Source organism: Chrysochloris asiatica, unplaced genomic scaffold (assembly GCF_000296735.1).
Source record: "Chrysochloris asiatica unplaced genomic scaffold, ChrAsi1.0 scaffold00094, whole genome shotgun sequence".
Classification (NCBI taxonomy): Eukaryota; Metazoa; Chordata; class Mammalia; order Afrosoricida; family Chrysochloridae; genus Chrysochloris; species Chrysochloris asiatica.
Genome location: NW_006408612.1, coordinates 11,183,689 through 11,196,258, shown reverse-complemented (window position 1 = coordinate 11,196,258; position 12,570 = coordinate 11,183,689). Strand labels below are relative to the sequence as shown.

The following is a 12,570-nucleotide window of genomic DNA, read 5'->3' as shown; positions in this document are numbered from 1 at the left end:
CAATAACAACCACCTTAAAAATTTATCTTCAAAACTCATGCTATAAAACCAAAAGCATATCTTTGAATAGTTACATAACCACATACATAACACCATAAAGTGTGGTATAACTTTTTGTACTTGTCTTATAGGATAGTTATTTTCAAATTTTTTCATGGTAACATGGAAACACATGCCACATACACTCAAGGCATTATACATTTTATATAAGTAAGTAAAATAAGGGGTTACTTACTAAAGTAAGTAAAATAAACTCATTATTCTTTTTAAGATCAAGTTTCCTCTCAAATACTAAAATTACAACTAAATTTGCAGGTCAGTTTTTTAAAGAACGCACACAGCAGGTAAAAGTACTTACCCACCCCTTGATCCCTCTGCTCAGAGGGAAGATCTGCATACTTAGCTTACAACTAAGTGTCTAGAACACATATTTCCCTGCAGCCATTTAATTTGGTGAAAATTTGTTTCCCAGGTTAGTATTCACTGATCTCAGTATCTCCTGGGCAGCAAGTGGAAACGTGCCAATAAGACTGTGTTCTAGTTTACTTAGTATCAAAGATGTGGGTAAACAGTGAGATAGTTAAAAATGGCTGAATGGTTTAGTGCAACACATGCAGAGAGGAACAGAACTCTCACAAAGAAGAGAGTGTTGGAGATAGGATGACCAACTCTCTGCTCTCTTGGAGCTGACATTTACCTGCTTTAATTTTATTTCAAAGATATAAAGGAGCTATTGGAAATATTTTAGGCTGTGAATAAAAATTTCTGTGTAGATTCATTTCCCATACAAATTTAGGACTGGAAGCAGAGGAATTGTACCATTGCTCTCTGAAAGCTAACTGCTTTGAAATTGTTCATGAGATGATGTAATTATGATGATACCATTTTACTCATGAATTATACAAAAATATTTTCAAAGAAAAGTACACAAAATCATTGTGAAAGTTCTACGGTATTTTCTGCTTTAAACTTGTTTTCTGTTAGGCATGTCTCTCTTACAGCTAATTTTAATATACCAACACATAAAAGGTGATCATCGTAACCTTCAAATGACAGTGTTGATGGTGATGATGATAACAATGGGAGTTCATTTTTAGTCTTTCCTAAGCTATGGACATTACGAAATATGAGTATTCCAGAACACTTAATTGTGCTCATGAGGAATCTGTACATGGACCAAGAGGCAGTTGTTCGAACAGAACATGGGAACACTGAATGGTTTAAAATTAAGAAAAGTGTGCGCAAAGGTTGTATTCTTTCACCATACTTATTCAACCTGTATGCTGAACAAATAATCTGAGAAGCTAGGTACTATCAAGAAAAACATGGCATCAGAATTGGAGGAAGACTCATTAACAACTTACAATATGCAGATGATATAACCTTGCTTGCTGAAAGTGAAGAGAACTTAAAACATTTACTGATGAAGATCAAAGAGCCCAGCCTTTGGTATGGATTGCATCTCAATGTAAAGAAAACAAAAATCCTCACCACTAGAGCAATAAACAACATTCTTATCAATGGAGAAAATATTGAAGTTGCCAAGGACTTCATTCTTCTTGGATCAACCATCAGCATTCATAGAAGAAGCAGCAGTCAAGAAATCAAACAACATACTGCATTAGGCAGATATGTTGCACTTTAAAGTGTTGAAGAGCAAAGATGTCAGCTTGAGGACTAAGGTGCACCTGAACCAAGCCATGGTATTTTCAATAACCTCATATGCATGTGAAAGCTGGACAGTGAATAAGGAAGACCGTAGAAGAATTGATGCTTTTGAGTTATGGTGTTGGAGGAGAATACTGAAAGTGCCATGGACTGCCAAAAGAACCAACAGATCTGTGTTGGAAGAAGTTCAGTCAGAGTGCTCCTTGGAGGCCAGGACAGCCAAACTTCATCTCTCATACTTTGGACATATTGTCAGGAGGGACCAGTTGCTGGAGAAGGATATGATTGTTCAGTAAGGTGAAGGATCAGAGAAAAAGAGGAAGACCTCCAGTGAGATGGATTAGCAAAGTGGCAGCATCAATGGGCTCAATTGTGGCAACAATAGTGAGGTTGGCTCAGGACCAGGCAGTGTTTTGTTCTGCTGGGTATATGGTCACTATGAGACGGTACTGACTCGATGGCACCTAACAACAACAATACTTCTGCTACTATGGTCTACATGACTGTTTCAGTCATCTTCACAACAATCTTATGAGTAATAAATTCTGAATTTGTTTTATGGCTGATTGAACTGACACACAAGAGACCAAATCATTTACATAATGTCATTCAGCCAGGAAGTGTTGGGAGATGGAATCTGAATTAAGACTTTATTCTAGAGCTCATGCATTTAAGTACTACCTTCTCATAAGGTAATGTTAAATTATAGCAATTTCAAGTAACATACACTCTTAAGACTAGGAGTCTTGGTGTGGCATTGTACGATAAGCAGTGGACTGTTAGCCACAAGGTTGGTGGTTCAACCCATCAGTCACTCCTTCAAAACTATATGCAGGGTTACTATGATTCAGAATCAACTCAGAGGCACTTGATAACAACAACCTGCCCTAACAATTCATTGCAAGATTAACTGAACACATCAAAAGATAGTCTCTACCTCTATCTTCCATGGAAAAGGGATTTTAGAAATGAGTAAAAATGAGAAATGAAAAAAAGTTTATATCACTCTTAAATATGGTGCAGCTTCAAGGTTAATTTCCAATGTCTACTTCTCAAGAATTAAGTGCAAGTGAGCTTTTCCTTCAGGGATGCAGTGTGTGGTGTAGAGAAAAGAATATAAGATTTGTTGTCATATAGACCAGTGGAATGATCTTCATTCTGCTATTGACCCTGTGATTTAGACACATCATTCTCTCAACCCCAGTATATTTATCTTAAAATGGGGATAATAATGTCTACCTTATAAGTCATAGAACAATCAGAGCGTATGTACAGTGCTACCTAGAGGTTAGCACATAGTAGGTGCTTGCTAAACGATGGTTAACAACTCAGCTGGAGTCCTGGTTTGGCACTTTAGGATTAAACATTGGATTGTAAATCACAAGGTTGGCAGTTTAAATCCACTAGCTGCTCCTCAGAAACCCTAGACAGGGGCTACTGTAAATTGGAATCCCCTTGATGGTACTTTTAAGAACAACATCTCAGTTATAAAGGCTACAAGAAGAGATGTCAAGGAACTTTATGCATTCTCACTGTCACAGAAAGAGGTCTCCCGACACTCTGTCGGTCAGAGGCAGTCCATATTTGGGTGCCTTTTTGGAAGTGACGACTTCCTATCTGAAATGACAATCATGTTACTCAGTCAAGTAAGTAAGCAGAGTTAGCATGACCTGTAACTGAGGGAGCTGACTGAGTGGAGAACAATGTCCTAGCTACACACTGGTGGGAAATCAAGAAGAAGATGGCAAAAATATACTCTGAGCCCTTGTGAAGCCTGCAACAGAAAATGGGCAAGGATTTGCCTGCTATCGTCTCAATTTCCTTTACAGAAATTTTTTTTTACAATAGTATAAAATATTAAATTACCAAAGTCAAAAGGCCTTAGCTGATGAAGTAGAAATTACATTGCTTTTCCAACAGTCACAATGATCTTACCCTCACTGAACGATAACGGACTGTATTAATAATAAATTTCCACATAAACATCACTAAAGTGAATGAAACTAGAACATTTAATAGATTCTGGAAAATGTCCATATAACACACTTGGGAAAAAAACAAAGTATTACAGTTTTGACTCTTTCTGTACAGAAATATGAACATTATATGGTCCCACATTGAAGTGTTATACTTCTGAAAACCCTGGATTTTATTAAAGACCAATCAGGGTCATCAAATGGTTCATTTATTGCTGAGAACAGTTCAGTGATCTTGACCTTAAAGAAGTAAGAGGCATAGGAATAAAATACTGAAAATTCCCCTGGCTGCCTTTATGTAGAAATAGAACCAGACCTTACTGGTGGACTTGCACCTTATTTTATATCCTTAGCATTCACACCAGAGTGGGGAAGAAAAATCATTGGAAATCACAGTGACCTCATGATGGTGAGATGGAGTAAATACGTAACGATCATGTCACATAAGGGCAATTATAAACAGATGGAAAATAAATTAGGCAAATGTGGAGCAATTTCAAGAGTAAAGGATGTGGAACATGTAGATTTAACTTAAAAAGACAGGAGAAGAGTCTTGTGTGGCTTCAAGAGAATATTAAAGGCGAGTTAACTGCAAAATATTGATGCACCACACCATTCCCTTCAGCCATTACAATTAACAATAAGCAGAATAACTAAGTATGGAAAGTCTCACTTCTCCTGGCCCTTTGTTCTTTGTCTTACAAATCTCCATATTTCCATGACTCGGAAATCATTGCAACGAACCCAGCTTCTTTCTAATAGAGGTTTTGGTTTTTATAAAGCTATTAAAATGGCCAAGAACAGACACACAGTCTCAACATGAGAATCACGCATATAATTATGCTAACAATCACCCAAACCAAAACTTATCCCTATTTATCTTTTATACATTTACATATGTACATTTTATGTAGTTGTGGATAAGTACCCTCAAGTCTGTTCTGACTTATAATGACCCTGTATAGGATTTCCAAGGAGCAGCTGGTGGCTTTGAACAGAACCAGCTAGGACTCCATTTTACATAGAGGCTAGGACTATTCTGATCAGCCTTGTAGACTCTGAACATAAATGCAGGTTTATACCTAGATATGGATTCCTGGTGTGGTGCTGTGGGTTGTTGTGCTGGACTGCAAAGTTGGTTTGAACTGCAAATCTGGCAGTTTGAGCTCATCAGCTGTTCCTCGGAAACTCTATACAGGGTTGCTTTGAGTTGGAACTGACTCGATGGCACTTAACAACCACAACCATATGCCTACAAAGAAATAAATATCTACAATAATATATATGGAGTCCTGGTGTGGCACTGTTGGATACTGCACTAGACTGCAAGGTTGGTGGTTCGAACTCACTAGCCGCTCCATGAAACCCCTATACAAGGTCGCTATGGGTTGGAACTGACTCAACAGCACTTATCAACAACAACAACATAATTTGCATAGTATTTAGTTCAGACTCTCCAGAATTTAATTTAAATGACCATGAGATAGGAAGCAAGAAGTACATATGTAAATGTATAAAAGATAAATAGGGATAAGTTTTGCTTTGGGTGATTGTGTGTGTGTGTAGCATCTGCTTTTCACATGAGAAGATGCAATGAAATAATGTAAAAAACAAAACAAAACACTCCGCACAGGGTTTGGAATGAAATAAAGTGTTGATAAATGTTAATTATTACCTTTAAAAACAAAAAAATTACCATGATATGAATTTAGGTAGTAAAAAGGATAAAAGATGCTCCAGTTTCCACCTCAGCACCTCAAAGCTGATTTTAAAAACATGTTACAGGGTTCTCTTTGGCATAGCCATCATATTCATTTAATTTGTTTATCTTCTTACTCATGGATTTACAAATTATTATGAAAATAGTTATGACATATTTGCTATTCTCCAAATACTGTTTTCAAAACTACACATATGTGCACACTCATCTCAACTTTAATATAATGTATATTTTTGATGGCACAAGCATTCACTGCAGAAAGTAAGAGGGGAATATTAAGTTTAGCATCTTCTAAAAGCAGAAGGCTTAGGAAACTTCTGGAAAGATGGCATTACATGAACCTTCTACAACAAAGATATGCGAGACCAAATGAAACAGACACAGATGAAAATCCTGGAACCCTGACCTTCAAATGAAAGGTTAGAAAAGTGGACTGAGTGCATGCTGGGAGGAGAACCTGAGTAGAGATGGCAAGAGAGGGAGACAGGTGAACCATCGGCTAGACAAGGCATGACCACCTTGTGAGCAGCTTTGGCAACAAAAGGTGGCCTGGAAGAGAAGATTCACACACACAAAGGCAAAGGTATGATTCCTTCTTTCCCCCCATGTTCCCCTGGTGACCAGAGGTATGGCCAGCTGTCACCCTCATCTAGCCCCAGTGTAGACCTTGCTTTCCAGGTATTCGGAGCGATGTGGTCAGGATCCATGCCAGTGTGAGGTGGGGTTTAGCTGTGCCATTTTGGTGCACTGCTTCAGTGCCTGGGTTCAGGCAATCTTGGCTCCTGACCTAAAGAATCCACCAGACCAGCATTTAACCAGTCACTGAGCCCCAACTGCCCTGTAGTCCTAACAGACACTGAAACTAGTTCCATCACAGGCCTCCAGAACTATTTCCAGATGGAGTGCCCTAAACGTCAATGACACCAAGGCTGGTAGGAACTCCATCTAGGGCAAGGAACTCTGCTGTCACATCCCTTCCATGCCTACCCCGTGGGCTCCGTGGCTTGCAGGAGCTCCCCAGAGTTTCGTCCTCTCTGGGTACAATAGTTGCACTGTTTGTTTTTTTGGCTTTTGGTTTGTTGTTTTCCTTTGTCTTTCATTGTTTTTGCTTGTTTATTTTCTCTTCCTCCTTCTCTTTCTATTCCCTTGAAGTTTATTATTTCTATCTCTACTGTTGTTTTTCCTTCTTTTCTTTTGTTTCTCATTTCTCTGCTTCTGTTTTTACCCTTTTGATTTTTCTTTACTACTCTCCACTCTTTCTCTTTTCATGTTTCTGCTCTCCAGTTTTTCTAAGTGTTGGTGTTTTTTTAATTTCTTCATTTTATTTTTTCTCTTGTTTTTCTCCTCTATGGCTTTATTTTCCCGTCCCTTTTCTCTTTTTTATTCTTACTCTTTTTAAATTTCTTCATCTTGTATGTTATTTTTATCTTATATAGCTCCATTTCCCTATCCCTCTTTTATCTTTATAGTTTATTATATTCTTTTTTTTCCTAGTTGCTGCCTGTTTTTATTTATTTTTTTTCTTTATTATTTTCTCTTTTAATTGTTGGTTCCTTGTTTGCTTAATCACTTTTGTTTTCTTGTGTGTGTGCGTGTGAGACACACACACACACACACACACACACAGATAGAGGGTTCCCCCCCTCCATCTGACAGGAGACAGAAATAATGCCCATACAGCCCAGCTACAACCATACACTCTGCAGTTCCACCTACTGGGCAAGAGCCAGTACCAACTCTTCCACCACCTAATCAATGACACACAGTAGCCAATACCAGCCAAACCCACCTTAAACTGAAGTGCACAAATGGTGAATGAGAACAATGTACATGCTTCCATTCTCTAATTACACCCACGGGAGACAACAGGTAAGAACATAAGAACATATCAACATAAAATCATCCATTAAATACAAATATGACAACACCACAATGCCTTGGAGACAACAGACAATTTGAGCTCACATGATGAAACAAGAGAACGACCCAAACAAATGACCAAGATGAAGAGCCAGAAAATGTTTCTGAGGAAGAAAAGGTAATGGAATTAGCTGAAAAAGATATCAAAGGAAAGTTAATTAGGTACCGTCAAAGGACTGATAAAAAGATTGAGGAAATCAAGGAGAACACAGAAAAAGCTTTAGAAGAATTCAGGAAAACACTACAAGAACATACAAAAGAAATACAAATGTTGAAACAATACAAACCCTGCAATTAGAAATCCTGAAAATTAGTAATATGATCTCATAAATGGACAATAAATTGAAAGGGCAAAAGAGTAGATTTGAAGCAATGAAAACTTGAATTAGTGAGCTTGAAGACAAATCTCTCAATAATAGTATGCTAGAAGAACAATCAGATAAAAAGAATGGAAAAATCTGAAGAAAGCCTAAGAGTTATGTGGGACACCAAGAAGATAAACAATTTAAGGATGATTGGAATTCCACAACAGGAGGAGACAATAGAAAACAGAGTAAACTGTTGAAGAGTTGGTGGAAGAAAACTTCTCTAACATCATGAAGATGATAAGATAAACATTCAAGAAGCTGAACAAACCCCAAACAGGATAGACCCCAAAAGAAAATCTCCAAGACATATCATAATCAAACTCTCCTACACCAAAGACAAGGAAAGAATCTTGAGAGCAGCTCAGGAAAAAAGCAAAGTCACCTGCAAAGGACAACCAATAAGACTAAGCTCTGATTTCTCAGCAGAAATCATGCAGGCAAGAAGGCCATGGGATGACATATACAAAACTTTGAAAGGAAAAATTGCCAACCAACAATCACATACCCAGAAAAGCTGTATCTCAAATATAACAGAGACATTAGGATGTTTCCTGATAAACAGAAATTAAAGGAATTTCTAATAACAAGATCAACTTTATTTAAAAATACTAAAGGGTGTTCTTTGGATGGAGAAACAGCAATCTAAAATGACTATACATACCAACACCAACCAGAACTCAATCCAGACATGTTAGTATTAAGAAGAAAACAAACCTACAAGACTGAAAATAGGGAAGCAATGATATCAATTTATAATGAAGTCAACTACCAAGTAAAAAGAGGTAATAGTATTGAGACAGAATTTCCAAAAGGTCAGGTAGCCAAGTAGATTTCAAGATAAAACAGACAGTTTTAAATAGGGGAAAATATGAATAAATTGCAAGGTAATCTCAAAGAAAATGAGTACACCTGTACATCAAAATAAAAAAGCAGAAAATCAGAAAGATTTAGCAAATATGAACACAACAGAAATGAAAATGAAAAGAAGATCCACAAACAAAATGAACTCAGTGCAAAAAATTATCTAGAACTAAGAAACCAGCAGAGAAACATACAGCAAAATGAGAGAAATCAATTCATACCTATCAATAATTACACTGAATGTATGGATTAAATGCACCAACCAAGAGACAGAGAGAGCAGAATGTATAAGAATGTATGAGAAAACAGGATCCTTCAATTTGCTGTCTATAACAGACACATCAAAAAAAAAAATGGAGACAACCTAAATGCCCAACAATAGAAGAATGGTTAAACAAACTTTGGTACATATACTACAACAATGAAGAATAATGATTAATCTGTGAACCATCTCATGACACAGATGAACCTGGAGGACATTATGCTGAGTGAAATTAGTGAATCACAAAAGAAAAAAATATTGTATGAGACCATTGTAAAAAGTTAAGAAAACGTGTTCCTGATAAAAGAAACAATCTATGAAGAGAAAATTATTCACAGGCTAGAGGGTAGACACATGTCAACATGAGTGATGGGGTAGGCAATATACAAGAAGAGGGAAGATGACGGTAGCGTAAGACATAGAGGAATGCAATATTAAAGTGAATAGAGATAAAGTGTTAATGGTACATGGAAGGGATTGCAAATATTGTTAATGAAGCAAAGCATGTGATTTATTGAATGTAAAACTGATGACCTGCTCTGTAAACCTTCACTCAGTATACAGTAAAAAATGAAAAAGATGAATCACAAATAAAAGCAGAAAAAAAAGAAAGAAAAAAAGTTAGGTGGGGACAAGAAAAGGTAAAATAGAGATGAAAGCATCTGCAACAACAATACACTCAATACCTTGGTATATTTCCTTTCCTCAATGCATATAAAAGGGGCTTTGAAAAGTTCACAGAAAAAATGGAATTAAAAGCTAATAGAATTTTTCCATGAACATTTTGAAGCCTCTTTGTATGTATTCAATTCTTAATAATAAAATCAGAATTACACTGTTTAAATTTTATAAACTGCTTTTTTTCAGTTGTAATGGTTGTAAAGAGCTGTCAAGTTGGTTCCGACTCATAGCGACCCTGTATCGGGTTTCTGGGGAACAGCTAGAAAATTTGAACTGCTGACTCTGCAGTTCAAGCTGACCTTGAGGTCGAGTGGTTTTCCTATGGCACCACAATTAGTAATGATTAAGTTTTCCCAAAACATTAAATATCATTTGAAAACATTATTAAGCAACTGTACAAATCGTGATGAGGTAAGTTACTTAAATAATTTCTTATTAAATATTGTTGTTGTTGTTGTTGTTGTTGTTAAGTGCTGTTGAGTCGATTCCAACCCATAGCGACCCTGTATAGGGTTTCCAAGAGCAGCGGGTGAGCTTGAACTGCTGACCTTGCAGTTCAAACGACTTTGCAGTCTGACGCATTACTCCACAGCACCACACCAGGACTCCTATTAAATATTAGACTAGTTCTAGTTTCTTATTATATAAAAATGTTTTACCAATAAATTAAATAGACAGGTAATCAACAAATTTAATAAATATCTTTACAAAGAAATCTTTACTTATATCTTTGATTATTTTCTCCTGGTGTAGGATAAGTACTGGGTTGCAAGGTCACTTTGAACCAAAATGTTGGTGATTCAATCCACCAAGTTGCTCCTTGAAAGCCCTACATAGGGTTGTGATGAGTCGGAACTGACTCGATGGCACACAACAACAATAACTCTTTAGAAACTGAGTTAATGGGTCATATTTTATGACCTTTAAAAACTTTAGGTACATATTGCTAAATTTCCCTCCAGAATCAATTAACATGCTTACCAATAGCACATAAGAATTAATGCCCATTACCTTGAAACCTAACCAACTCTAGCAACGATCGTTTTTACAAAACTGGTTCTTAATCAGAATTTGAGGTCAAGAAGTCTACATTCTGCACAAGGGGTTTTCTGCTACCTATTTGACAGTATTATACTTACAAATAAACAAGGGGTGTTTAAAAAAGTTCATGGAACAATGAAATGAAAGAGAATGGAATTTTCCCACAAACTTTTTAAAGCCCTCTGTGGTTATCATGAATACTGAGCAGAGGGATGGTACACTTTTCCATTTATTCAAGTTAGAAAACAAATAATGCAGTTTTATAGGTTTAGTGTCCTTTGGGATGATGTTTTCATAGACCTAATGAAACACTGAAAGTGTGTTTTGTAAGAGTGGTGATTTACATTCCTGGGTAAACAGTGTCTCCAGGGAAAGCATCTGTAAACAACAGATTTCTGGGCATCATCAATGACCTACTGAATGAGACCCTCTGGAGTTTATGAACTGATTATACTTTAGTTATAACCATGTGGGGGGAGTTACTGGTGTGGTGCTGTAGGATAAGCACTGAACTGCTAACTGCCAGGTTTGAACTGACTTGATGGCAATTAACAACAAAAACCAACAACATAGTCATGTGGAGTTGTTCCTCAGTACCAAACAGGAAGTGTTAACCTAGACCTAACAGACAAATTGCTACCATAAAAATGCTATCCCAAACCAGTTATTTCAAGGCAATAAGAGATATAACCTTAAGTGAGACACCTATAAGACAGGCCCCAAGAATCAAAGGGTTCTGGTAAGGAAAGCAGCACAGATTCTTTCACCGGAGCAATGCTGGATTCTAAATTAACCATCGGTAAAGACTGCCTAGTGCCAGGTGGCAAATTTCTTTCCAGTAGTCTCAAGTTCAGTGCACTTGAAACAGACAGAACACATCCTACAAATACCACATGACAAGAGTGCTCTCCAAACGGGGATCACAAGAAATCCAGGCTAACAGCAGTTTTCAATAAACATGTAATCAGAACTTCTGATGCCAAAATTAACATGCATAGAGAAAAGGCGTATTGGTGTGGCACTGTAGGATAAGCACTGGACTGGTAACCACAAGGTTGGTGGTTCAAACCCACCAGCCGCTCCTTGGAAACAGGTTGCAGTGAGTCTGAACTAACTCGATGGCACTTAACAACAACATCAAAAACAAAATTGAGAAGATAAACAAAAGAGAAAAGCACAAGGAAGAAGGGGATAAGACTCTTGTGGTTCAGTAGTGAATAATTGCTACCAGGACTGATTGAGAATGTTGCAATTGTAAAGGTAGACATTTTGTAACAAAAGGAGGGGACCGGTTGATCTTGTAGTCCAGGAGCAGAGGACCCTGGGGCCATCAAGGGAGAAGAGCGGAGTGCAAGACCCTACCCAGAGAATCAGGAATGCTGGAGATGGAGGCAGAGATGATGATGTGGAGAGATGGAGTGGCTGGGGAATCTGAACTGTGGGAGGGAGTAGGGCTGTGTGCTGGTAGCCAGGGAGCAGGCTTGCAGGCTTTGAATGGTTATATATTCCTGAGTGCTTTGGTGTACATCTCAAAAACCAAACAAACAAAAAACAGAGGGAATAGAAGCAAATGCTGTTGAATGATGATGCATGGAAGGGATTGTAATCATTGCAATGAAACAAAATACTATAGGATGAATGTAAAGCTGATGTTATCTCATGTAAACTATCACTCAATTCACAATAAAAATTAAAAAAAAAAAAAGAGTAAAGCACAAATTTAAAGTTCACTTATGATACCACTAATCAATGATAATAACTGTTAGCATGTCAGTCTAGGTACTACATAGACTATAGTTTTCTTAGACAAATAAGGATGTGAAAAATCATTATGCATACCAAAGGAAAAAATGAGGTGATTATGCACAATTAAAAAACCAATGACACTAAGATATAACCAACGGTCTCATCCCATCTGGAGCAAAGGAAAGTAAAAAAAAAAAAAAAAAAAATCCCAAAGACTCAAGGAAGATATTAGTCTACAAGACTAATGATCCTTGAAAACCATAGCCTCTCCCAAACTGAGACCAGAATAACTAGATGGTGCCTGGACACCTATTTACTATCCTGATG

At 37.2% G+C, this 12,570-nt stretch overlaps 1 protein-coding gene across 5 annotated transcripts in view; it reads right to left on the bottom strand.

Moving 5' to 3' along the window:
- Positions 1 to 12,570, bottom strand: part of OSBPL6 (oxysterol binding protein-like 6) — a 133,018-nt gene that overhangs the window by 84,820 nt on the left and 35,628 nt on the right. Inside the window, exon 1 of one of the 5 annotated variants that reach the window (XM_006866682.1) lies at positions 359 to 517. The exons of the other annotated variants lie outside the window; for them this stretch is intronic. Within the exon in view, the coding sequence (XP_006866744.1) occupies positions 359 to 397 (39 nt within the window). The 5' untranslated portion in view covers positions 398 to 517. Of the gene's footprint in view, positions 1 to 358; positions 518 to 12,570 lie in introns of those variants that run through there. 5 annotated transcript variants of the gene reach the window in all.